At 34.9% G+C, this 26,143-nt stretch overlaps 1 protein-coding gene across 1 annotated transcript; it reads right to left on the bottom strand.

Annotated features, from left to right (window-relative positions):
* Nucleotides 1–4,244: 4,244 nt before the first annotated feature.
* Nucleotides 4,245–24,496, bottom strand: LOC120353529 (nurim homolog). Its single transcript, XM_039437441.1, has 5 exons — nucleotides 24,186–24,496; nucleotides 23,486–23,664; nucleotides 15,495–15,665; nucleotides 6,995–7,128; nucleotides 4,245–4,618 (listed from the first exon to the last, which is right to left on the bottom strand). Exons 1-5 carry the CDS (start codon nucleotides 24,334–24,336, stop codon nucleotides 4,501–4,503), a joined length of 753 nt encoding a protein of 250 aa, XP_039293375.1. The 5' UTR covers nucleotides 24,337–24,496; the 3' UTR covers nucleotides 4,245–4,500.
* Nucleotides 24,497–26,143: the final 1,647 nt, after the last annotated feature.

The raw sequence follows: 26,143 nt of genomic DNA, 5'->3' as shown, positions 1-26,143 counted from the left end.
GTTTCATGAAATTAATCACGATTAAAATTCAACCGGCTTTTGGACAACTGGGCCTTCTTTCAATTATGGAGAAATACATCTCTAACCATACAATCAAATTATCATCACGAATTTATTTTAAGAAATGTTAAAAATTGAAAATAAATTCGTGCTATATCAGACTATATTCTAGTGATCATTATGATCTATTCATTATGAATCACTATCACTGTACAAATACAGATATATTCGGCATAACATCAGATGATGAAAAAACGAAATACGCGTGTCCGTGGCGCATAAGTCTGTATGCACCTTTAAATGAATGAATAAATAGTAACAACACTTCTAATTCAAGAAATGCTGACAGTTTAAAGTGAATCTCTCTGACTAGCGACTAGTCAGACAAACATAGATTATATTTTGATTTCTAATAGTTATTCAGATGTTATTAACCTTGATTGGAATCTAGCAACAAGTTACAGGTATTTCAAGTCTTCATAATAGATACTATATACTACAAAAATAAATAATATGATGTGTTAAATGAAAGAGACTGAGAAATTGTCAAAAAACCATAGATTTTCAGTCGAAAATTTTCTCTGTCTAGATTTTCGATAAAAAATCTGTGGTTTTTTGACAATTTCTTAGTCTTTTACAATATACAATGAGCCGTGTCTATTTTATAACTGGTCTAAGTGTAGACCAGAGTATATAACCTACAAATGAATAAACTATAACCATAAAGTAGCATAGAAACCATTAGTATTTTAGAGTAGTATTGTAGACTACTTCGCATGAGTAGAAAGTGACGATTAATAAAAGTAAAAGTTTAAAAGTAATGAGAACCTAAAGAATACTGAACACATTAATACTGTTGAGAAACTAAAAAAAAACATTAATATTGTTCAGAAATTAATTAAAGCAACATAATGTTGATGAATTAGTTATTTAATTGTTGAAACTTTCAGGTCACAAGGTTGATAAATGACGTTTACTTTATGTCTCAAAAATTAGAGAACAAAATTTTATTTTTACTACCCAGCTCGAATTAATCAATTCAAAGAATAAGGCCCAGTTGCACAAAAGCCGTTTAAATTTTTACCGTGATTAATTTCACGAAGACCAACCAGATAAGGGATTTTGATAAGACGGCTTCTCTGATTGGTTCTCGTAGAATTAATCACTGTTATAAAGGTGCGTACAGATATACGCGCCGCGAACATAAGAACTTCACTTTTAATCAGCTGATTATATCTGTATTTTTACAGAAACGGTAAGATACAGATATGAAAAGCTTGGCATCAGCTGATTAAAAGTGAATCGCTCATGTTCGCGGCGCGTAAATCTGTACGCACCTTAATTTTTAACCTGATTTTTTGCAACCGGCTCTTAGACTGAAAAGTTATGTAAACTTCACAGGGAAGTATTGGAGTTTTAAAGCTAATTATTATCAGTTCAAAATAGCTACTTGTAATCGGCGGTGGTTCGGAACCCATTTAAAACAATTATTGTAAGTTCACTCATATCACATCATCATCTCTCCTATAACCCACACACAATTCTAGGGTTTATATGGCCTCATCATCACCCAACACAAACATCATGAACCAATCATACAAAGGATCAATCATAGACATAAATCGATAAAACATATATCAATCATACCCATATAACAGAATCAACCAGTACAGACATTGAAATAATAAACCAATCTCATTCATAAATCAACCATACTCAAGGATCAATCAAACTCAGATCAATCAGTCAAACATATAATATCAATCATACCCGGACTTATTATATTACATTAAGGGCCGGTTTCCGAGCTCGGGATTTTGCTAAGTCCTTGACTTTAAACAGCTGGAGTCAGAAATTTGGTTTTCCCAAACGGGGCGTAGTCACAGTCATTGCTATAGTCACGTTTGAATAAAATTTCGAAAAACTAGGAAATTGAACACAAAATAAAATAAAAGGAAAATAGTGTAAAGTTTCAGCTATTTTGAATTATTTAGGAATGTCTAATTTCGTCAAGGAAATACGTTTCCAATTATAGAAATGAGAAAATAAAAACTACAACTACTGTTATAAAAGCTGCGACTACACCCCGTTTTGGAAAGCCAATTTTCTGACTCCAGCTGTTTAAAGTCTAGGACTTGGCAAAATCCCGAGCTCGGAAATCGGCCCTTAATGTAATATAATACAGAGTAGCCCATAAGTCAGTTGAAGCTACCAATTTTTAAGCTCAGCTGTTGTTACAAACCAAACCACACTCAATCTTACAGCAATCTTATATCTTGAGATTTTAAAAATGAAGAATATTCTTCACTTATTGGGTTTAAATTACCTCAAATACATAATTTCAACTACAATTACTAATAGACATGTATTCCATTTTGTTGTGTATTATGTCATTAAATGCATAGTTGTCAACTGACTTATGGACCACTCTGAATATAGCACATTTCAGCGCGTGTTGCTATTTAAACTGAAATAGTCACCCTTTACTTGAGATAGAAAAATAATTCTTAACAATACTTCAACTATTATAAAAAAATGACGGGGATATACTTATTCCGATTATATTGAACTTGTATGGCACTTGAACAAGTTTGAGAAAACACCAACTAAATCTAATACGAGGAATGAATGTGATGTAAATAATATTGTCTATTCCATGAATGATAATTTATTTTGAAAAATCAACAATGAAACAAAATTGTTGTTTCTTCGAAATGAGAAATACATTATGGAATTGACAATACCGTATTTATTACATTCATCGTACTAAGGAATAGTTCCACAAGATTTCTGAATCAAGTATGAAAAGATATGGCCTTAATTTCAAACTTTGTAATTTTATCTAAATTCGGGGGATAAATATAGCTCAAGGAAACCTTATTTTATTCTCTACCTATTATTTTGAAGATGTGTTTTTGTAAAAATAAAGGATTAAGAACCTGAACACTGAACCTGATACTGAAAACACTAGAATGTACTCTGATACCAAGAATTTAATTAGAAGAATAAGACGTTGAAGTTGTCACTATATAAACGTCTTAGTGCTGGTTGCACAGAATCAGGTTAAATTTTAACCGTGATTAATTTTACGAGAACCAATAAGAGAAGGCTTTTTTGATAAGACGGCTACTCTGATTGGTTCTCGTGGAATTTTAATCACGGTTAAAACTTAATCGGCTTTCGTGCAATCGGCACTTAGTGCTGGTTGCACTAAAGCTGGTTAAATTTCAATCATGATAACCAATCAGAGAAGCCTTCTTTAAAAAAACCCCTTCTCTAATTGGTTTCATGAAATTAATCACGATTAAAATTCAACCGGCTTTTGGACAACTGGGCGTTATTCTTTCAATTATGGAGAAATACTACATCTCTAACCATACAATCAAATTATCATCACGAATTTATTTTAAGAAATGTTAAAAATTGAAAATAAATTCGTGCTATATCAGACTATATTCTAGTGATCATTATGATCTATTCATTATGAATCACTATCACAGAATACATACAGAATGTAAAGTCGGCTAGTATCCTGACGAAAAAATCCACCATCTCGAAAAAAGTTTAGCATTGTTGACCGAGCGAAGTGAGGTCTAAGATTCAAGTCGACGGTTTGGCATTTCTCTTAATGTATATGTGTTGCGCATTTACGGCGAAACGCGGTAATAGATTTTCATGAAATTTGACAGGTAAGTTCCTTTTTAAATTGCGCGTCGACGTATATACAAGGTTTTTGAAAATTTTGCATTTCAAGGATAATATAAAAGGAAAGAGGAGCCTCCTTCATACGCCAATATTAGAGTAAAAATTAGACTATAGAATTATTCATCATAAATCAGCTGACAAGTGATTACACAGATGTGTGGAGAAGCCAGTCTATTGCTGTATTTCCATAAATATTATTGAAAAGAAATTGATTTCTAAAATCATGAAAAGTGATAAATTAAGTTTGTAGGAAATCAGCATTATGGTAGTTTGTTTTGTTAATTTCAAAACACCGAATTTTCGCCAACACGACAACACAGAATGTTCTCTGAAGGGTTGATTGGATTGGCGTATCGACGGCAGCCAGACCTGATAACAGCGCTCACACTCACATTCCGGGACGACACGTCACGGTACGATAGGACAGAAAGCTCTATGTTTATTTAGGATTTTTGCTAGACATTTTAAATTGATAAATTATTTATTAATTTTTGAGAAAACATAACAACAGGTCAATGTAACTTACTGAACGCGAGGTCTACTGTTCACAGAACTACTAGTAATAGTAGCGGTAATTCTAATTTCTAACAAGATGGCGCAGTCACGTGACGTGGTCTTGGTGCACTCGAGTCTTGGCGTCATGTAAAATGCATTGGTTGGAACTTTCTATTCTGTATGTATTCTGTGTCCCTATATCTCACCTGTTACATTTTCAGAAGTACAATATAGATATTCAAATTCAAGTACCTTTGAGTAGACATTTTGAGACTTTTCAAGTTTTCAATCAGTTCAAATCTAAGACATGCACTTTTTATTCCTCTGCTGCACAACATAATTGTAATCCTGGTCGGTCGGCTCCCAAGCCAAAAACATGTACACCGTCCAGATAACGGCCAAGAAAATTCGGTCCAAACTGAAAAACAAATTCGAAAAATCATTTAGAAAGAACACTTGTTCCATGGATACAGCACGGTCACAAGTATCATAATTTTTCTGACGTGAATTCCAACAAATTTATCATTTATTTACCTTAAGGCTGTGCAAAGGCTAAAAATAAACTTTCTACTCGTCATATTTTTCAAAGTTTTTCGATTTGTATATCATCAAGCTATCAAAATGAAAAAGTTTTCTCAGGAAAACATTTTTTATCCAATCATTACTTTTTGAGATATGAGCGCCTAAAGTTTAAATTTTTGGGACAGAACATTTCAAGTTCGGTAAGAGATAAATCCATGAGATTTAGAGGATTGATTCTTCATACTATTATTGATCTAGTAAAACAAAAATTTTGTGAAAATATAAATTTTTGATAAAGTTATTCAATTTACCAAAAATAACTCAACAAAGAGTTATTTTTGGTAATTGTTAGTAAATTTAATAACTTTCTCAAAAATTGATATTTTCAGAAAATTTTTGTTTTACTAGATCAACAATACCATAAAGAATCAATCCTCTAAATCTCATGGATTTATCTCTTACCGAATTTGAAATGTTCTGTCCTAAAAATTCAAACTTCAGGCGCTCATATCTCGAAAAGTAATGATCGGAGAAGAAATATTTTCCTGAGAAATCTCTTTCATTTTGATAGCTTGATGATATACAAATCGAAAAACTTTGAAAAATATCACGAGTGGAAAGTTTATTTTTATCCTTTGCACAGCCTTAAAATACTGGAGAAATAGACAAAAACCATAAACACTCACAATATTTGTGATTGTATCCACAAATAAATGGATGAATAAATAAAATTCAAGTTGAATAATGAAAATCGAGATGAAGAATTTCGATAAATACAGTATTTTAGTAGAGAGTTTCTAAACATAAGAGGCAATGAAGTTTTTTATAGACCTGTTTATGTCGGAGCTGCGATGAAAATCGATCTTGGGTCCTTACCATCGATAAAAGCATCGATAATGGCTCGGTCCATTTTCGAAGCTAGTATCGAGTTGTAGACTACAAAGTACAACCATGATCAATATTTTTTCATGATTTGGGTTGATTTATATGTGGAGTTTCGTAAGCAAGTGACATTTTCTTTACTTTATTAAACTATTTCTTATTCAATTACAAAATTCTATCTCATTGTCAATGATAATAATGAAACATAATATAGACCTTGATGTATGCATTTCAAGAATAAATTCAATTGTTTCTATTTTATCAAAGAATATAACTTTTTTGTATAAACCTACTTACCTTAATGTTAGCATTGATCGCTCCTCTGCCATGATAGGACTTATGTGATAATTATTCCAGTCCTTTTGGAGATTATGGAAACTCTCGTCAAAATGTAGTCAAAAGTTTCTATTTACATTCTCATATAGTCAAACAAAATGTTTGGATGCTGTCATAAATCTTTATACAAATGATGATACTCGTCCCCAAATACATTCCTCTCCACATTGATAGGATGTGCATAATATTCACGTTCTCTACAAACTAGTAAGTAATGCTTTACTGTATTCGATGCAAAAATAAAATCTTCATCAGAATCACTTATTATAGCATACACAAATTGGTTTTTCAATACATGAACTCACGAATCAAGCTTTAAGCACGACTGTCGGCATGAACAGTCGATAGAAGCTGAGCGCTACTCCCTACTAGCATCGCTTCTCTCATCGTTGCTAGGATCGTTTATCACAGCTCCGACATAAACGTACCCTTACTATAATAAAGCAGGCTTCTCACATATCAGTGGCAGTTTAAGTGACCGGTAAGTGAGAATATTATTCCCATATGTTCTAATGGGACTATCCATATTCGCTCAGCCGTGATAAGTTAGAATAGTCCAATCAGATCTCATGCAAATTTAATTTTCACTGAGCCGTTTACTTTTAATCATAAAACTGTTATGTGGAGATCCAGTTTCACTCATTCACTCGTTACTAACTCATTTTAAAACACACTCATTATGGAAATTTAATCATGAACTCATCTCTCATACTGAACTCATTTGTTCAATGATCAAATCTGTAAGTCTATAGGTGCGTACAGACTTTCGCTCTGCTCCGCAACCGAACGTCACTCCAGCAGAGCGATTGATGATCGACCGGGGAGCAACAGTGGTTCGACCGGGGAACGCGAGAAGATCTAACATCTTCCGTAACGTTCATGATGGGTGCGTGGGTGGGGCGACTGTGGTTCGATGGTGGTACGAGGGAGGAGCGTGCTCGGTGCGGGTTGGAAGCGCGAATATGTGTACGCAGCTTAAGAACATTTAGATTTCTGTACAAGTCATTTCATGGACAATAAACAATTTGAAGAGGACTTCTTGATTAATGCTTACGTCATGAGAGGATACACCCAGAAAACAATGAAAAATCCTAGCAAAGATGGATGCTGGATGTGTTTTTGCAGACGTTGCAGATTGCTCGACTTGAGTGAAACCGGGTCTTGGCGTCCCGTCACATGGTAATAAAACTGAAACAAATCAATAAAAATCAATCAATTTGAATTCACTGCTGGTGAAAAAGTATTACTTCAAGGTTTCAAGTTTTATTTTTTACATCAGCAATACAACAAAATACAAAACATCTCATCAGATACCTATAACTAACAATTTAAAGATACTAGGTACTTCTGAAAGGTTAATTTGACACTATATTATAATGTATCAATAATACAATAGAAATTGAGGACCTTGCCGGACAAAGGGCACATAAGGCAAAATCTCATTTTTGGGAAATGGCTTTTGAAGATTTGAGTTTTGGCACTGTCCCGTTCCACATTTGTGTGATTTTTGTGTTTCGTTTTTATCCAACTACTACTTCCATGATGATTTTATAAAACTATGGAATAGTCATCTCATGAACATAACACTAACAGTTCACAAGCTCACTTAATAAAATCTCTGAACAGTAAACGAGGGAACTATTTCAAAGAACATCAGCTGCCACCACTTCAATCAAGTTTATGTAAAACATCACAGGAAAAATATATCAATGTGAAAGTTGGCAAGCATGTAGGAAATCATGGCGGTTCGTTTGAAACGATTGCCGGTGTAATATTACATTTTTTCTCGATTGGAATCGAATCTTCAATTCGAGATCTATAAAACTTTATAGTAAATATCAGAGTAATCGATATACGGACAACTTTTTGACTGAGAATTTATCATAAATAATTGTGTTGCTTGTTCCATGGTATCACCGAAAAAAACAAACTCTGTAAACAGAGTTAACAGAGTTAACAGATCATATAGAGGATATATAAAATTAAAATAACAGTTTCGAAATAAAGTTTTATGAGAACAAATGTAAAATGTAAATTCTAAATTGTAATTTATATTTTTTGGTGACGTGTCCCATGACGTCGACACTGATTTTGAGATGTGGTTTTTGTTCTGACTTGTAGCTTGTCTTCTTCTCTAAAAAAAAATGGTGGCTGGCTACTGAAAAGTGTTTTGTGGTCTCTGAATATTTTTCTATTTAATTGAAATTTTAATGTTTTAAATTGAGTTTTGAACAGTTTTATAGTGTTTTAATTTTTGTCTATAATTATTTCTTGTGTTTACAAGCCTATAGCCATTGTTTTTTCAACTACATAAGTGGATAAGTATTTAGATCGTAATGATTTTAGATGCTTAAGTGTGTAAGGTATTGTTCTTTGTGGATTTGTGTTGTAAATTGCCAAAATTCTTCTGAAGATTATAAGTGGTTTGCTCTGAAAACTGGATTTCTCATTCATAGGCGATAGATCCATTCATAGTTTATCAAGAATCTATTACTTTGAGCGTAAACTTTCCTTAGGTTAATAGGTGGAAAATGCTATCCAACCGATTTAGGAGAAATTGGTGGCACGGCAAATGGTACGCCCTGGTATGGGACTGAATCTCCAAATTGTCCCAAATGTTACCCCTGTGGTGGGACCGAATTACAAAATAAATATGTCCCAAATGGTACACCATGAATCCCTGGTTATAGAAATTATGTGTAGGCTGATGTCTTGATAGGTTATGAATGAGATGCTGCTGAGTGGGAAATCGGTTTCAAGAGAGATCAAGTCCTAATGAATATATTATCTGTGCAGACTAGCAAAATGGCATACAATAAGAAAAATATTAAAATGATGATGAGTTAATAGCTGCCTTAACACAACTGTTTGATAAGCAAAATGCTAAGTTAGACCAAATGTTTAAAAATCAAAATGCTAAGATTGATAATTTGAAACAAATCAAAGTGCTAGGTTTGATGAGATGAAGCAAGAATTTGCTAGCATTAGATTAGAGCAGGTTAGTATAAACCTTCTATTAAAAGATACATATGAAACATTGAAAGATAATCATGAAGATGAAGCAAATTGAAGCAGGATGATAGTAGTGTTAAGATACAAGATCAATTAGTTCAAGTTTCAGATAATGTAGGCCTAGTTACTGTTATTGAAAAGTAAATCCTAGTGAGATAGTAGAATTGAGTAATGTAGTAGGTAGGGAGTTGTCTTTATTGAAAGTCAACAGTAAAGAAAGTGGTATTGCCAAATTGAAAGTTAGGAAAACAGTAAATAAAGTGAATGATTACATGAGACAGGTTTCTATAGAGGTTAGGAACAATGTAAACAAAATGAATCTTGCTTTGAATCAAGTTGATGAATTCAACTTTCAACTGAAAATTGAAAAGGTGTATGCAAAGCATTATCTAGTGAACATGACTGACTTTTGTAAGCAAAATGGCTTTGTTGAAACAAACGAACCCATGAATAAAATCATGTTCTTAAAGAAAACAAAGCACAAAGTCACCATTGATGTGTTAGTATTCAAAGGTTGTTTCAAGTTGCTTATTAACAAGATGATGACTGTGAATCACATGATGAAAGGGTATTCCCCAGCACTATGTTATGATTAGGAATCCTGTGTCATGCCGGGATTCAGAATAGCAATGACCGTAAATACTACGTATGGTAAGAGTCCATAATTGTATCTTTTTTCTTTCCTGTAGCCTATTTTTCTTGGCCCTTAATCTTTTCAAATTTCGATTCTTTCCTGTCTTTGTGTAATGTTCAGTAAAATTCTTCTATGATGCATATCTTAACCAATCTTGTCCATAGTCATTTAAATTTGTATTTTTCTGAAATAATTTTGGAAGTTAAAATAGTAGCTTATTTTCCTACTCTTTAAATTGTTGATAAAACTTAACTTTTCTAAAATCTATCCATTGTAGTGTAAATAATTGTTTGCTTGCGGTATATTTTTTCATCATGTATTACATATTTTAATTATGTCTATTTTTTGTCAGGTATTATATTAGGTAACTAGGTTTTTCAGAGCAAAATTATGTCCCATTTGTATTATATTTTATTAAATATACTTCCTTATGAAAGTTTAGAACTGACATGTAGGATAGGCTCTAATTATTAATCTTTCTCTTCCTTGTATTATTTAGGAAATTTATTTTACTCAATTTTTTCTTTTTCTCTTATTTGTATTTTTTAAGGAACTTATTTACCCATTATCCATCTTGATCGTCTTGTATTGTAATCTTGAAATGTTGTACTTATTATACAGTTTTAAATTGCATAGATTATGTCCTAAGAACCTATCCAATAGATTAGAAAAAGAAAAAAGAATTTTCTTGAAAAAAAAATATTGAATGCACAACCTTAAAGATACTAGGTACTTCTGAAAGGTTAATTTGACACTATATTATAATGTATCAATAATACAATAGAAATTAACTTTAAACTTATAACTACACAACTCATATGAACATTTTGAAATGATGTACCTAACTGATGATGGATATGAACCTTAATATTTTATGTGAGAACCGATGCAAACGAAAATACTATTCACAAAAGAGCTTCCGCAAAGCCCTTGTCCATATGCCCTTGTCTTATATGAGTTTGAATAATGGGACATATGAAAAAGATATGACACATACACACACACATTCACAAAGTAATCAAAATTCGACAATTGACACATCAGAGCATTCCTCTCATTACATAATATTTCTTAGTGATATAAACTTCATGTGAGCATTAGGGAGGAAGCCACCATCTATAAATCGACCAATAGGTATTTTAAGGCAGAAAAGAGTATATAAGACAGAAGAAGAAGAAGAAGAAGAAGAAGAAGAAGAAGAAGAAGAAGAAGAAGAAGAAGAAAAATGTTCAGGTTTTATGACAATTTATTTACTTAGCATACCACTCTGAAGAAGTTTTCAATTTCCAAAGGTGAATGAATGAAGCCATAGCCAACACTTTGTTTCACGGATGAATTTTTTGCAAATTTTCAGCTTCCTTATTTCCTCAGGAAGGATATTAAAAATATTTGGTACCAGGAAAATGAAACATCTTTGAAAGATGGTACAGTTGGGTTTGGAAAGTCGCATCATGTCCTTGTTTATTGCCATTTATCTCACTCTATAGTGGAATGCTACATGTTAGTTTATGAAAATTAAGTGTGTAACGGACTTTTTTCCATATTTTGAATGTTTTTTTAATGTTTAATAAATAAACCTGTTACATGACAGAGAAAAAAAATCAATGAAAATTGATATGAAAATGTATATCAAATGAAAGACACAATCAACATTAGTCAATAGTTTTTCCATTTACATATTTGTTTTATTATCTTTCACACTTGTTTTCTTGGTTCTTATTTTGTACTGAAAGTAAAATTTTGTTATCATGGCGATTCTCTTGCTTAATCCGCCATTTTGTCACACCGTTGAGTGAGAGGAGACTGTCTAGCTGGGCCAATGGCAGGCGTTCATGCCCTTGACCAATAGCAGTACTCGCCTACTAGTATAAATTCTGCTGCTCTTGTATTTAGTTTTAGTTTATCAGAGATTGACAATGGTGTAATAACCGAAACCGGTCTTTCTAAGTATCAATAAATCTGTGGTTTTTGACAATTTCTTAGTCTTTTTCATTCAATATGAATACATGGATCCTTGCATTTTACCTCAGCATAGGTCTGAGGGATTTTGTGAAGAATATGCTGCAGATGGATTTGAGCAAGAGATTTGGCAATTTAAGGGGAGGCACTGCTGATATTAAGGATCACAGATGGTTCAAGCAAATGAATTGGATGGCACTTTTAAATCGTAAATTAGACCCACCTTACAAACCACCTTACAAGGATCCAAGAGAAGGATTCAATCTTTCAATCTTTCGTCGTTTGAATTTTGATCAACAATTCTCTCAAAAGCTGATTTATCATCAACTTCTCTAGCATTTCTGTTCTTAGATTCGACTTCTTCTAAATTTTTATTTAAACTCTGTTGAGAATCACCAACTTCCCTCACATTTCTATTGCTTTTTTCTCCAAAATTTTGATCTCCATCCAACAAAGCTTCAGAGACTATACTGGGATAAATTTCCAATTTATTTGAAATCAACGGAGTATCATTCTGAGAGTTTGTTAGTTTTGAGTCATCCTTTGAACTTCCCTTTGGGACAAGAACTTCCCTAAACACATTATCAACTTCTCAACTACACAAAAAAAAATTCTTCTCCTTCTTCAGCTTTAATCATTCGATTGGTAGGCAACTTTCCATCGTTTTCTGTCCTGAGCTTTTCATTTATATGTAGCTCTGGATCCCAAGATCTTTAATTACTTGCTTCAGATATTCTAGCCGGGGTCTTCCACGAGCCCTTTGTCCAATATTATTCTACGTCAATTAATTTACATCACACAATAAGGAATTGAATATACAGAATGTTTCTGAAATAGACCGACAAGCTTTGTAAGGTGTTTTCTCACATAAAAATAGAGGAAAAGTTCCAGAAAACATGAGTCCTGAAATGCTTTGTTGCCAAGATGATGATGGCGGCAGAATATTTCACTTTTTGTGTACTTGAGAAGTTGATATTGTGGTAATTATTCATATTGAATGAAAAAGACTAAGAAATTGTCAAAAACCACAGATTTATTGATACTTAGAAAGACCGGTTTCGGTTATTACACCATTGTCAATCTCTGATAAACTATGAGAATATTTCACATTTTTCTCCAATTATATAGTTTTGTGGCTGCCTCATGAGGGTACATGAGTGATCAATTCTTATGTAAACATAGCTGAAAAATCCAATGGAAACCACTCATAAGCTTCATTGATTATTGAAATGGGAACGCGCCAACCACGCTGAGCTCCTTTCGAACCCACTTTCGAGGGAATTGTTTGACGGCGTCAGCCGAGCTCCTGGGAGAGGAGCTTGACTGACGGGGAGCTTGGTTGTCGTCTACGGTCCCGAAAACCAGTCCCCTCCTAACCAGTAGGGGATTGGCTGCCGTGAGACTCGTTGACGCCAGTTTGCAAGGAGCTTGGTTGTCGTCACCGAACCAGACGGCTTGGTTGGTTGTTCAAACCAGACGACTTGGTTGTTTATTCAAACCAGACAACTTGGTTGTTAACCAAGGTTTGTTACAAGATTTGACCAAGGTGTAACAAACCTTGAAACAAATCGGTGTAACAAATCGGTGACGACAACCAAGCTCCTGGCACGCTCACTTTCAAGTGCCGCAATTTTCGCGAGTAAACTGACATAATGCACTTACTCAATTGATTTTGGAACAGTCCTCAAATCACGCCTGGTTTTCCCAGTCATTCATTGCTTTTTGATGAGTTATATCATATTTTTCAAGAACCAATAGTTCAAACTTCATAAAGAGGTTCAGCTAAGGTATTGGTTCATATTTTTATGTTCTTATCCAAGAGCTACATTTCAAAAGAACAAGCGAGAGAAGCAAGTTCAAACTGTACCCAAGTTTTGAATGCAAGATATGGGTTGTTTTTCCAAACTCAGCTTTTTAGATATTGTAAGGGAATACACCACTACCTCCGTAAACAAAGCCGTAGTGCATTCGTGTGACGTCAGCAAATGTAGGACTCCTACACCGATAGAAACACTAGCTGATATAGATCAGATGAGATCAAAGAATTTCTTTTCCTCCACCTACTGTCTAAAGTACTTACTTTACTCCCTGAAACATAATACTAAAGTGTCACTTTTTCGCTCTTGGTAGTAAAAAACTGAAAAACTCCCTAGGGAGGAAAAGTGACTCCATTTAAATAACATAGGAAGCATCTCTATTTCAAAAACTCACATTGTAATAGGTTAGAAGGTCTAAGCTCAGATGAGAAAGCATAATAGAGGTGTCTGTCATTGAGTCAACTGAATTCAATACCACAAAAAGAAATTTGATCAACTCATGAAATATATGTTTGTATGATATTATATTCTTAATATTTGTAGACGATAAAAATTTATACAATTTAAAAAATATTTTATTCAAGTCAAAATACCAGCCAACAAATATTTTTGATCTGCAATTCAAATCTGAAACACGTGATCTGGAGTCAGCCATTTTTGGTAGCCGCTCAGCTGATATAATTGTTACAACTTTTGCCGATAGATAGCGCAATCGGCAGTGCCAATCAGCCAACCGGTTTTTAGGTTTTACATTTTAGGTTATGTTGTTAGGAAACATTGTCATCAATACGTAAGTTATTAAAATGATATTATTTGCAGTTTCTATAAAAAAATGTAGATGGAGGAAAAATGTTGTGTACATCATGAACGAAAAATACTTTTTCTCCCTCAGGAAAATTGTTGCCCTCGGCTTCGCCTCGGGCTTCAAACTTTTCCCCTCAGGGAGAAAAAGTTGTACTTTTCACTCTAGATATACAAATAACTATTTTGTGTAGGAGCCCTACCTGTGCTGACGTCTCACGAATGCACTACGGCTTTTTTCAGGGAGGTAGTGAATAAACTCGTATTTCGTGGACAGAAGTTTATTGAATTCTGTTCAGCTTTCAACGTATTAAGTGGCATTAATATAATATACTGGTAGCATATAGGCCTATTGTTACAATTCGTCCATTCATAATTTGAAGACTGTTCCAGAATCCATTGAGTAAGTGCAGAAAATATATGTCAGTTTACTCGCGAAAACTCCGGCACTCAAACGTGTGCGTTCGAGGAGCTTGATTGTCGGGTTCGGTGACGACAACCAAGCTCATTGCACGCTGGCGTCAACGAGTCTCCCCGACAGCCAATTCCCTACTTGTTAGGAGGGGACTGGTTGTCGGAACCTTAGACGACAAGCTCCTTGCACGCCCATGACAACCAAGCTCCCCGTCAGCCAAGCTCATCTCTCAGGAGCTCGGCTGACGCCGTCAACCAATCACCTCGAAAGTGGTTTTAAAAGGAGCTCCGCTGACGGGGAGCTTGGTTGGCGCGTTCCCAAAAAACTATACCATTCGTTAGTTGTTATCCAAAGCCATACTTTTTGGAAATATGCAAAACTTCCACGTATATTGTAATTATCTGACTTGAATTTGTTATTTAAATTGTAGCCTTCCTCGCTATTCCTTGGTTTTCATCATCTTTTATTTATGAATTTAAAGTTATTTATAATTTAGTTTTCCACTTTTTTATCCCTTCTTAATAGATGGGAATTATAGATTCATCATTGAAAGTTATTTTAATGTAGTTAATAAAAATTGAGATCTCTCTTTATAACTATAGATATAACGCATATTGTTATGATAACTCGAGCTTACGCACAGGCCTTTGTTGCCTATGTAAGCTCTTTCCTATCTGATACAAGAATTTTATACAAGAATAAAATTGTGATTGCTCAAGAGTTTTATTGTCTAGTATAGTTCTATATTTTGTTGTTTGTTTTTATTAAGTATATTATATCGTTTCTTGAATTGTACAAGCTTTATTGCTCAAGATTCAACTGCTTTGAATTGTATTCAGAAGGAAAAAAATTGAATTGAATTGAATTATCTATTGTATGTTTGATACAAGTAGAAGTAACATTCTTATAGTATTACCTGTTTGACTCCAATAATTTCGGCCGGATTATGAAACATGGACATGAGATAGATAATCAGCCAGCCAACAATTTGCGCCGCTTGGAATGTGACCAGCGCCGTGAAATTATCGATTATATCCACATTCCAGAAAACATAGTGTGGTATGGGTCGCCATAGGTGCATTATTAGCTGCAAAACATGATATTTCATACAATTCGAACAATAAATGGACAAATAAATAGTAGGTACTCTCCAATAACTGAAGTAATAATACTCGACTCGCGGAGTAAACGTTCTCCTCGGAGTATTTTTATTTGTTGCAGATGGAAATTACTGAGATATTGCAATTATTCAAATGCTAATGACTTAATAATTATTATTAAACGATAATCCAAATAAAATTCTGGATTTCCATCTAGCTGTTTACCCTGTTGTCAATATTTACTGGTCTGGCCAGAGCATTCAAATTGTAGCACCAAATCCCTGACTACAGTTCTGCCAATAGCAGGCTTGTTGGCACCAGTGCCGACCGTCCAGCTGTTTTGGCTTGTCGAGAAAAAAAAACCCCAGTCATTATTGTTTCGTCCATTCTCTTGTCTTGTCTCGTCCCCGTTGTTGTGAAGACCGAGTTTGTATTTTTGTCATGTAATTTCAATCGGAAATTTCTTGTAGATAATTGTTTGAGTGTAGTGTGTGTGAATTATGAGTATAACAGTGTAAATAGTGTTGAATTGAATTAATTTGAATCGGATTTGAATTTATAAAGAATCAGTTTGAGCTTTGTTCGAACATAGCCTGCAAGTTGAACACAGAATCAACGAAAGACAGCCCGGAAGCCAGACCTGTTTTATTCCCAGATTTTCATCCCACCCTGAACCTGACCAAAACACCTAATAAAGGCTTGAAAGGGCAAGTAGTTAAGCTTGGATTAAATCTGGTGAGTTTTTGCTCTTTTTTATTGTTCATTAATGCAGAGTTTAGCTGTACAAATAACCTGGCTCAAATTGAAGATTAAATTTTGCCCCTTGTTTGTATTTGATTATTTAAATAGTAAATTACAGTCCTCTAGTAGCTCTAGCCTGAGCTTTGTACAGAACATTTTTGATCCTGCCAGGCCGGAATGAATTTAAATTTGTAATTTATTGATTAATTCACACACATTGGATTTAAGCAGTTTCGTATTTGTCCAATGTTGGCATGTTGAGAATGGTCTGATCTATGCTCAACTTAAGTTTGTTGTAGCCTTGTTCTAGAGCAAGGTTTCTTGTCAATTTGTATTTGTCTGAAATTAAATTTATTTCAGTTAAAATTGTAATTTTCCTGAAACTAGGCTCATTGTGCTCTTTTTCGGGAATTTGTTTGTTGGAATTTGTATTGTCCATTTTGTTATACATGTTAGTGAAGGTTAATCACAGCATGAATTTGTTTGTTCAATTCAACAAGTTATTGTTTGTTTGTGAGTTGTTGGAAGAACATTATCTAATCATATAGTTTTGTCTTCAGCAGTAACTTATCTTGTGAATTGATAATCAAAGTTCAACTTTGATAACTTACTAGTCGTGATTCTTCCTTCCATTTAGTTTTGAACTCATTCTTGTTTTTTTTTACTGTTTGTATTGTCAGGGCTGAATTGTTTTGTGTATGAGTTCAAGATGGAGGAAAAATTACAGAAACAAATCAGGGTGCATCGCGCTAAACTGGAACAATTGTATGCCAGATTGCAAAAAATTTATGACCTGTCTAAAAATGTCTCTGATCCAAAAGTTGCTGAGCAATTTTCAATCTTGTATCCTCGGGTGTCTCAGACCATTTCGGATTTTGAAAAGACAGAATTAGTGGTTAATGAGTTGGAACTTGAGTTGAATAAAGACCATGTTGTAGCATTCAACGACTCACATCTAGATCTGTTTCAGTATATTGAAGTAGCGGCTAACACTCTCAAACAGAAAGAGGCGACTGATGCTATTTCTCAATCTACGGCAGCTACAGCAGCTAGTGCACAGCCGGTCATGTCCGAGTCGGTACTGCCTAAAATCGACCTTCCGAAATTTGATGGGAACCAGACTCAATGGTCGGTGTTTGAGGCATTTAAGGCATTGGTACATGACAACAAGAGTTTGAACGATCAGCAGAAGGTCCAATATCTTGTAAGTAGACTTACTGGACAAGCAGCAAATATTTGTCGTCATTTGCCACCATTGGCTAATAATTATCAAATAATTTGGCAGGCATTATTGACCCGCTATAGCGATCCACGGGCGCAAGTCGATGCCTATTTCAAACAAATTTTTGAATTTCGTCCAATAAAATCAGAATCAAAGGCAGGTTGAATTGCGATTTTGGATGGGTTTTGCAGTTCAATCAATGCAGTGAAGAGATTGCGACTCACTGATTTGTCAGACTCGATATTCCTCTATCATGGCTTGAGATTGCTGGATCCAAGTTCTCGTAGAAATTTTGAATCGGCCATCCGTGACAAGGCTATGCCAACTTATACCGATTATGTCAAGTTCATTGAAAAGCAAATTAAGACTCTTCCTTCTGATGAGAAACAGACTGAATCGTTTAATATGAGGCACAAAAAGGATAATAAATCAAAGGTGTTTGTGGTTCAATCTAATGATTCATCTAACGATGCATCTAGTAAAAAGCCCAATTGTCTGAAGTGCTCAAAACCGGGTCATCGGTTAGTAGATTGTGCTAGTTTCTTGAAAATGACTCCTTGGGATCGTTATTGTTTGATTAAAGGGAAGTTTTGTTGTTTTCATTGTCTTGATGTGGATCATTTGAGTAGAGATTGTCGTAGTAAAACTCAGTGTGCTCAATGTCAAGAATCTCATCATTCTTTATTGCACTTTTCCAGATCAAGTTCCAATGAAGGTGTTGCATCCTCGTCGAACTCCAAGGCAGGTGGCACATCACCTATTAGTTGTTGTTCTACATCCAACGATGTAGAAAATTCGACCGTTGTGTTGTTGACCGTCACTGCACATGTTCGAGATTGTAATGATTAGCTTTGTGATGTTCGTTTCTTGATTGACACCGGGAGTCAGTGTCATTTTGTTACAGCCAAATTGTGTCGGCGTCTGAGACTACCATTCCAGCCCATGAAAACCATTGTTCGTGGATTCGGTGGTGGTACTAGTGAAGTTCGAGGTTGTACTTGTGTGTCGATTCAGTCAAAGTTGGATTCTACCGTCCAGTTTTGGATGGATGCCACAGTGGTAGATAAAGTCATCGACAAGTTGCCTTCTTGTGAAATCGACAGATCCAAACTTCATCATCTGGAAAATCTCACACTGGCTGACGACAAATTCTACCTTCCTAGTAGAATAGATGGCATCATTGGTGCGGAGTTAGTTCCTCACTTGCTACGTGGGAGTCCTAGTATAGGTGAATCGCACGAATTGATGACTGTTAATAGTGTCTTTGGTCACATTCTGATAAGGAGAGCGCCGATTCTCACTTCAACAAAGAATGTGTCGAATTGTTTTACAGCCATCTGTAGTCCATTCGTTAGTAGTCCATCATTGGATAGTTTTGTGGAACGTTTTTGGGAGTTGGAATCGTGCCCTGCACCAAGCTGTCAACTGAAACCGGAAGAGTTGGAGTGTGAGGTAAATTTTCGGAAGTCTGTACATCGTGTGAATTCTGGTCGTTTTGTTGTTGCCTTGTCATTTGCGGAGCCGCCCAGCAGCTTGGGAGATTCGTATGCTGTTGCCGAATGCAGACTGCTGACTTTGGAGAGACGACTAGAGCTTGACAGCAATACTCGTATTTCATATCATGAAATATTGATCGATTACCTACGTCAGGGTCACATGTCGTTTGTAGCAGATCAGACAGACCGAGGTGGTTACTACATACCGCATCATGCCATCATGAAAGCAAGCAGCACTACCACGCCCATCCGAATTGTATTTGATGCTGGTTCCAGAACATCATCGGGTTTGTCATTGAACCAGGTTCTTCATGCTGGTCCCAAATTGCAGACTGACATTTTTGTTTTGTTAGTTAATTTTCGTTTGTTCCCAATCGCACTAACTGCCGGCATTAAACAAATGTATCGACAGATATTAGTAGAGGATTCCTGCCGTCGTTATCAGCATGTATTGTGGAGATTTTCGCTGGAGGATCCGATCTAAATTTATCAGCTCAATTGTGTTGTTTTTGGTGTTTCAAGCTCTCCATATTTGGCGCTTCGCACCGTCCACCAGCTTGTAGAGGAGGATGGAAATCGTTTTCCAGCAGCCAAGGCGAGAATACCAAGAGACATGTTCATGGACGACTTAGTCACATCTGTCGCCACAGAGTCAGAGGCCGCGGAGCTGTATCGTCAGTCCAAGCAGCTGTTTGAGGGAGGAGGTTTCTCGCTCACAAAGTGGTCTTCAAATTCACCATCAATGTTGGAGAAATTCTCGGAGGAAGAGAAATCGTTTTCGTACAAGGATTTCAAAGCAGACAACTCCTTGGCTATCTTGGGATTGAATTGGCAACCTAGTACTGATCTGTTTCAGTTTTCAGTCAAGAGTGGTGAGGTCGTCGCTACTAAGCGTTCTATTCTGTCAGTGATGGCTCGTATCTATGATCCACTTGGTCTCTTGTCACCCTTTACATTATTTCTAAAGTGTCTTGTCCAGAAACTGTGGAAATTAGGAGTGGATTGGGACGAGAAGCCGCCTGAGTCTATCTGCACTCTTTGGGAGAATTGTCAAAAAGAGTTGCCTCTATTGTTGAAATTTGCTGTTCCACGTCACGTTGGTTTGTTTCAGGATTCTCACATCAGTTTGATTGGTTTTTGTGACGCATCATTGTCTGGTTATGGTGCAGTTATCTATGTGAAGTCGCAGAAGGAGAGCGAGGAGCCAAGAGTTGTATTATTGTGTTCAAAGTCCAAGGTAGCACCATCTAAAGTTGTTTCAATACCTCGTTTGGAGTTGTGTGCGGCACTCTTGTTGGCAGAACTCATGAATTCAGTAGTCACTATTATTAGTGAACGTTGACATGTGTCTTGTATTGTTGCACTCTCTGATTCTACAGTCACCTTGTGTTGGATTAATGCTCCATCCGCGAAATGGCAAACTTTTGTTGGTAATCGCATTGCAAAAATACAGGATTCTTGTATACAGGAGGGGATGCATGTTGCCGGAATTGAAAATCCCGCGGACTGTTTGTCTAGAGGTTTATCACCAGTTGAGCTTGTGAACTTTCTGTTGTGGCTCTCAGGTCCATCATGGATAGCAGAGGACGAATGCGATTGGCCCGTCCGAACTCAAATGGAAGAGATCGTGGATCCACCAGAGGCGAAAAAACCGTCAGTGTTGACAGTCACAAAATCTCCTGATTGTAACAGCAATGCAGTATATTCATTGATTGGTCGTTGTTCGGATTATGGTCGTCTTTTGAGAATTGTAATTCTTGTTCTCAAATTCTTACGAATCTTACCCCAATCAGAAGAATCAGATTTCGATGTTGCTGAGAGGTATCTATGTAAAGTGGTACAGAAGATACATTTTTCATCTGAATTTGTGCAATTGGAGAAGGGAGAAGATTGTTCTATGCGCCTACGTCACCTGTCTCCATTCATTGATAAAGGTGTGATTCGCGACGGCGGTCGTTTGTCTCATGCTGGACTGGAATTTGAGACTTGTCATCAGATGATCTTACCATCAGATGATCCGACGCTTTCGTATCGATGTTGATTGATTATCATCACAAGAAGAATTGTCATGCTGGACCTTTGTTATTGTTGTCTTTGATCAGACAGAAATTCTGGATACTGTCTGCTCGCTCTATTATTCATATTTGTGTATTTAATTGTAATCATTGTTTCCGTATTCGACCTAGTAACAAAATTATATCCACTCCCAACTCAATAGTTGTTGTGCTTGTTGCATTTTTTCTTTGTGTCGTTTTTTGGTGTTGGTGTTTTTTGTTCTTTTTGGCATGTCTGGATTTTTTCCTTTCTGTGGTTTTTTCAGTTTTTGTAACTTGGCTGAAAAATAGTTTTTCAGAGGCGGGGGTATGGTCTGGCCAGAGCATTCGAATTGTAGCGCCAAATCCCTGACTACAGTTCTGCCAATAGCAGGCTTGTTGGCACCAGTGCCGACCGTCCAGCTGTTTTGGCTTGTCGAGAAAAAAAAAGCCCCAGTCATTCTTGTTTCGTCCATTCTCTTGTCTTGTCTCGTCCCTGTTGTTGTGAAGACCGAGTTTGTATTTTTGTCATGTAATTTCGATCGGAAATTTCTTGTAGATAATTGTTTGAGTGTAGTGTGTGTGAATTATGAGTATAACAGCGTAAATAGTGTTAAATTGAATTAATTTGAATCGGATTTGAATTTATAAAGAATCAGTTTGAGCTTTGTTCGAACATAGCCTGCAAGTTGAACACAGAATCAACGAAAGACAGCCCGGAAGCCAGACCTGTCTTATTCCCAGATTTTCATCCCACCCTGAACCTGACCAAATCACCTAATAAAGGCTTAAAAGGGCAAGTAGTTAAGCTTGGATTAAATCTGGTGAGTTTTTGCTCTTTTTTATTGTTCATTAATGCAGAGCTTAGCTGTACAAATAACCTGGCTCAAACTGAAGATTAAATTTTGCCCCTTGTTTGTATTTGATTATTTGAATAGTAAATTACAGTCCTCTAGTAGCTTTAGCCTGAGCTTTGTACAGAACATTTACAGTTACAGTAGCAGAAGTCTTCGGGGTGAATTATAGCATTTAATAATTATTACTTTTATTTGCTTTATTAAATTATTAATCAATTATTGAGTAGTACACCCCACAAGGCCACAAAGAGGTGGATCACGCTACTATATTGAGGTCCACGTTATAATGGCAGTGGAGAAAGATAGGAGAACAACGTTGCCGATCCTCTGTCTTGTCAATGTCTTCTATAGACGATAGATGATACAGGTTTATTGATGTAATACAGTATTAACTATTCATTCACGCTAAAAATAATCAATCATATTTTATCGAGCAAGAAATTATCAAATTATATTAGATATTTTGTTGATTAATTATTTATTTTACATTGTTAAAAGATGATCTGGAAACAGAGCAAAGCAAGAAAGAGACAGCACTTTCCGCGTTGTTAAATGATAGACAAAGATAGCAATACCATTGCTAATCGAACACTATAGGGTTGTCCACTTTTATATTATTTCTTTATTATTTTATCTTATGTTCGTTTGTGAAAAAGATGAATTGTTTGATTAAATGATATTTAAAAGGATAAAAGATTAGAAGTTAAGATTTATACGACTGCTAATCTCTTTGGAAGGGTGACCACTTGTAGAGCCGACTTCTCTACATATATCATTTATGAGTCTAAAATCGCTTCCCAGTGGTTCGAAACCCACCCAGAACTATAGGTCCACTCCTATGTCATCATAATCCTTTCCATTGTCCACGGACAAGCCTATGTGGACTTCAACTTCATAGAACAAATTTCAATGGATAATGTATTTCAATGCATGATTCCATCATATCGTAGTGAAGGGATAAAGCAGCAATATTATACAACTTGACTCGCACACAACGGTGACAGAAAAATATAATTCTTATAAGATTAAATGGTATTTTTCATACTCATTCGGCCGGGCTGAATGTGAATAGTCCAATGGTATCTCGTTGGAATTACATTTCCAACATCACGCAAGTCCAGCTCATCCTTTTTGATAAAGTGGAACAGAAAAGCATTCTATTTTGATAGTTGGCACCAATTCAACTCCCACAAAATTGCTCATTTGTGAGTGCTGAGGCATTCTAAGAGCTTTCGTAAAAGAATTTGTTTGACATCTTAATCATTTGAAAGGAACTAGACTTGAGAATTTGTATTAAAAGTTTTGTATTTCATTGATCAAAATTCGTCAATAGAGTAGCTTAAAAATTTGCCTTAAATGAAATCAATATAAAGAACACAATCTAGTATTGAAAGTCAATTTAATGAAGTAGCCATACCCCACTTTAAACAATAAAATCATCAGTAAATATTCACTAACCTGCAGTGCTATGCATGTACTAAAATTAAAGATGAGTCGATCCATGCAGTTTAGAGAAAAGTATGACATCACTTTTTTTATTGGAGAAGCAAAAAATGAATGCTGTATCATAAAGCCACATAGTAGCAGAATGTCAATGATCGATGAGGTAGTAGCTGCTGATATAACATCTTCGGATTCTGAAAAAAATTAACTTTATTTTAGAACTACTTATTTTGGAATTTTTGTAACAAAGTTTAACTTGGTTAAAGCTATTATACTTGAACTAGCGTATTTCTGACTGAAAAATTAGCAAATAAACATACTTTGATGGCCTACAATATTGGAATTCTCTTCTCAAATGTAGTTGGAATATCAACGATTGCACTCTAAAAACACAAATACATAACGGTCGGTAACGGTTTTGGCTTTAGTCTCATGGTCTGTGGTTAAAATTGCCTTTAAAATTCAAAATTAAACTGGCAAACATTTTTATTTATTAATTAAGAACAATAAATAAGTGCTGTCTCAGGAAAAATAGAGTTTATATTATTAATTATGCACCAAAACAATTGAAGGCTACGGTCAGTATTATGTCATGATCAAAAACACACTGGGACCAACGAGTGCAGAGACCCAATTTGGCTGCGTTTGAAAATAGTTTTTTTTAAAGATAATGCCATCATTCTTAATTATGTGGATTGAATCAACAAAACATTACCTTCATAAATAGAACTACTAGCGTTGAGTTCCAATGTCCTATTGTTTGGAAGACTAGACAGAAATAAAACCAATTCAACGGAAGTGAAAAATATCACAAATACAATTAGCAGGCAAATAGATCCCAAGAAGAATATCTTTATTCGTGACATTATGACTAATCGCGAATTAATTTGGGAAGTTTTTAAAATCAATCACATTTTTAGAAGCATTGTAAAGTCAATAAACAACTCCCAAGTCCCAACAGTCAACTTCAACAATACATAACCTCTTTTCAAAACCGGTGTCTGATTTCGGAGATAGCGCTTCCGGCGTTTTTCAGTTATGGCGTAACAAACGCGGGTGATTCAAAATTTTTTTTTGAATTGCTTGTACCGTACTTATATCTTACTGTAATCATTTCTTCAATTAGTTACCAGTAGGCCTACTGTTTGGCTTTTAAAATAGCATTATTATTAAATATCGAGTCATTGATTAATAATGATCACCCAAAAAATCATTTAAAACAAAAACATAAAAGAATGGAATAACTTAATAATGAGTCAATAATATATTATTAGGAAATAAATAATAAGATGAGTGATGAATTGCGTCGAGTTTTGATTATAATGAATACTTCAATTATAAATCATTGTACACTCTCAAAAAGGAAGGAGTTCTAATTATTCAGAGGGTAGATGAATTTCAGCAATAAAAATCAATACAGTACTGTAAACTGTAACTTATCATTATTGAAAATCTATTAGAACTTAACAACACTCCTAGTGTATGGTTTACTTATTTTAACTACCTATTTTAAATATTAGCAAACAATATCGGTACCAATGATACTTATTTATTATTTATGAACTTGGTAATTGATCATGAAATTCAACTCCAACTACCCTAACTCTAGCAAGTTGTAGCAAAATTTGTCACCAATAAAAATATTAATGACTAGGTACAGGCATCCTACTTATACCGTACTAGCTGCTGCCCTTCTTGGAATATGAAATATTCAAATATTCATTGCTTATTGTGTGAAGTCTGCTTCAAACTTGTTAACTTTCAACAAGAACTTGATTATTTTCCTCATTGAAATACATTTTTTAGATGTTTCAACTATTGGAAAACTACTCGGAAAAGACAGTAGGCTACATTTCTCATCCTACAGTAAAAGTTGTTGAGAATACAATAATACAGTCAGTGTCTACCACTTATGTATGATAGTTTGTTCCTTGTGCTCTATATATTATATTAATGACTAGGTACAGGCATCCTACTTATACCGTACTGGCTGCTGCACTTGCTGGGATATGAAATATTCAAATATTTATTCCTTATTGTGTGAAGTCTGCTTCAAACTTGTTAACTTTCCACAAGAACTCAATTATTTTCTCCATTGAAATAAGCTACATTTTTTTTAATGTTTCAAATATTGAAAAACTACTCAGAAAAGTACATTTTCTTATCCTACAATTGTTGAGAATTCAATGTAATACAGTCAGTGTCTACCACTTATGTATGATAGTTTGTTCCTTGTGCTCTATAATATTATAATATATACTCTATATAATATTATTATCTTCAATTGGGCTATAGTTAGATTAACTTTCAACTGTGACTATAGACTGAAAGAAAAGCATCATTGATGTTATTTATAAGAAATACTGCTAGAAGTGTAGGCTGAAGTCACTTTGTTTTGCAAATAAATTCATGTTCATGCTCTTCTCTATTGCATGAATTTTAAAGCTTTAAATATTAACATATATTTTTTAATTTCTATTCTCATATCAGAGTTTTTGGTCATCGATATTGCAAACTCATAACATGAAATTTAAATTACAGTATATGAAATGTTATTGTGAGAGTTACCAATATTTCCCGGATCTTCAACTTCAGTATTCTAAAAAATAAACGTTTGAGGCACAGTAGTTTTAGATACTGTATTTCCTAGACGAACTTCAATTTTTAAATATG

Source organism: Nilaparvata lugens, chromosome 11 (assembly GCF_014356525.2).
Source record: "Nilaparvata lugens isolate BPH chromosome 11, ASM1435652v1, whole genome shotgun sequence".
Taxonomy (NCBI): Eukaryota; Metazoa; Arthropoda; class Insecta; order Hemiptera; family Delphacidae; genus Nilaparvata; species Nilaparvata lugens.
This window is presented reverse-complemented; position numbering and strand designations above follow the sequence as displayed.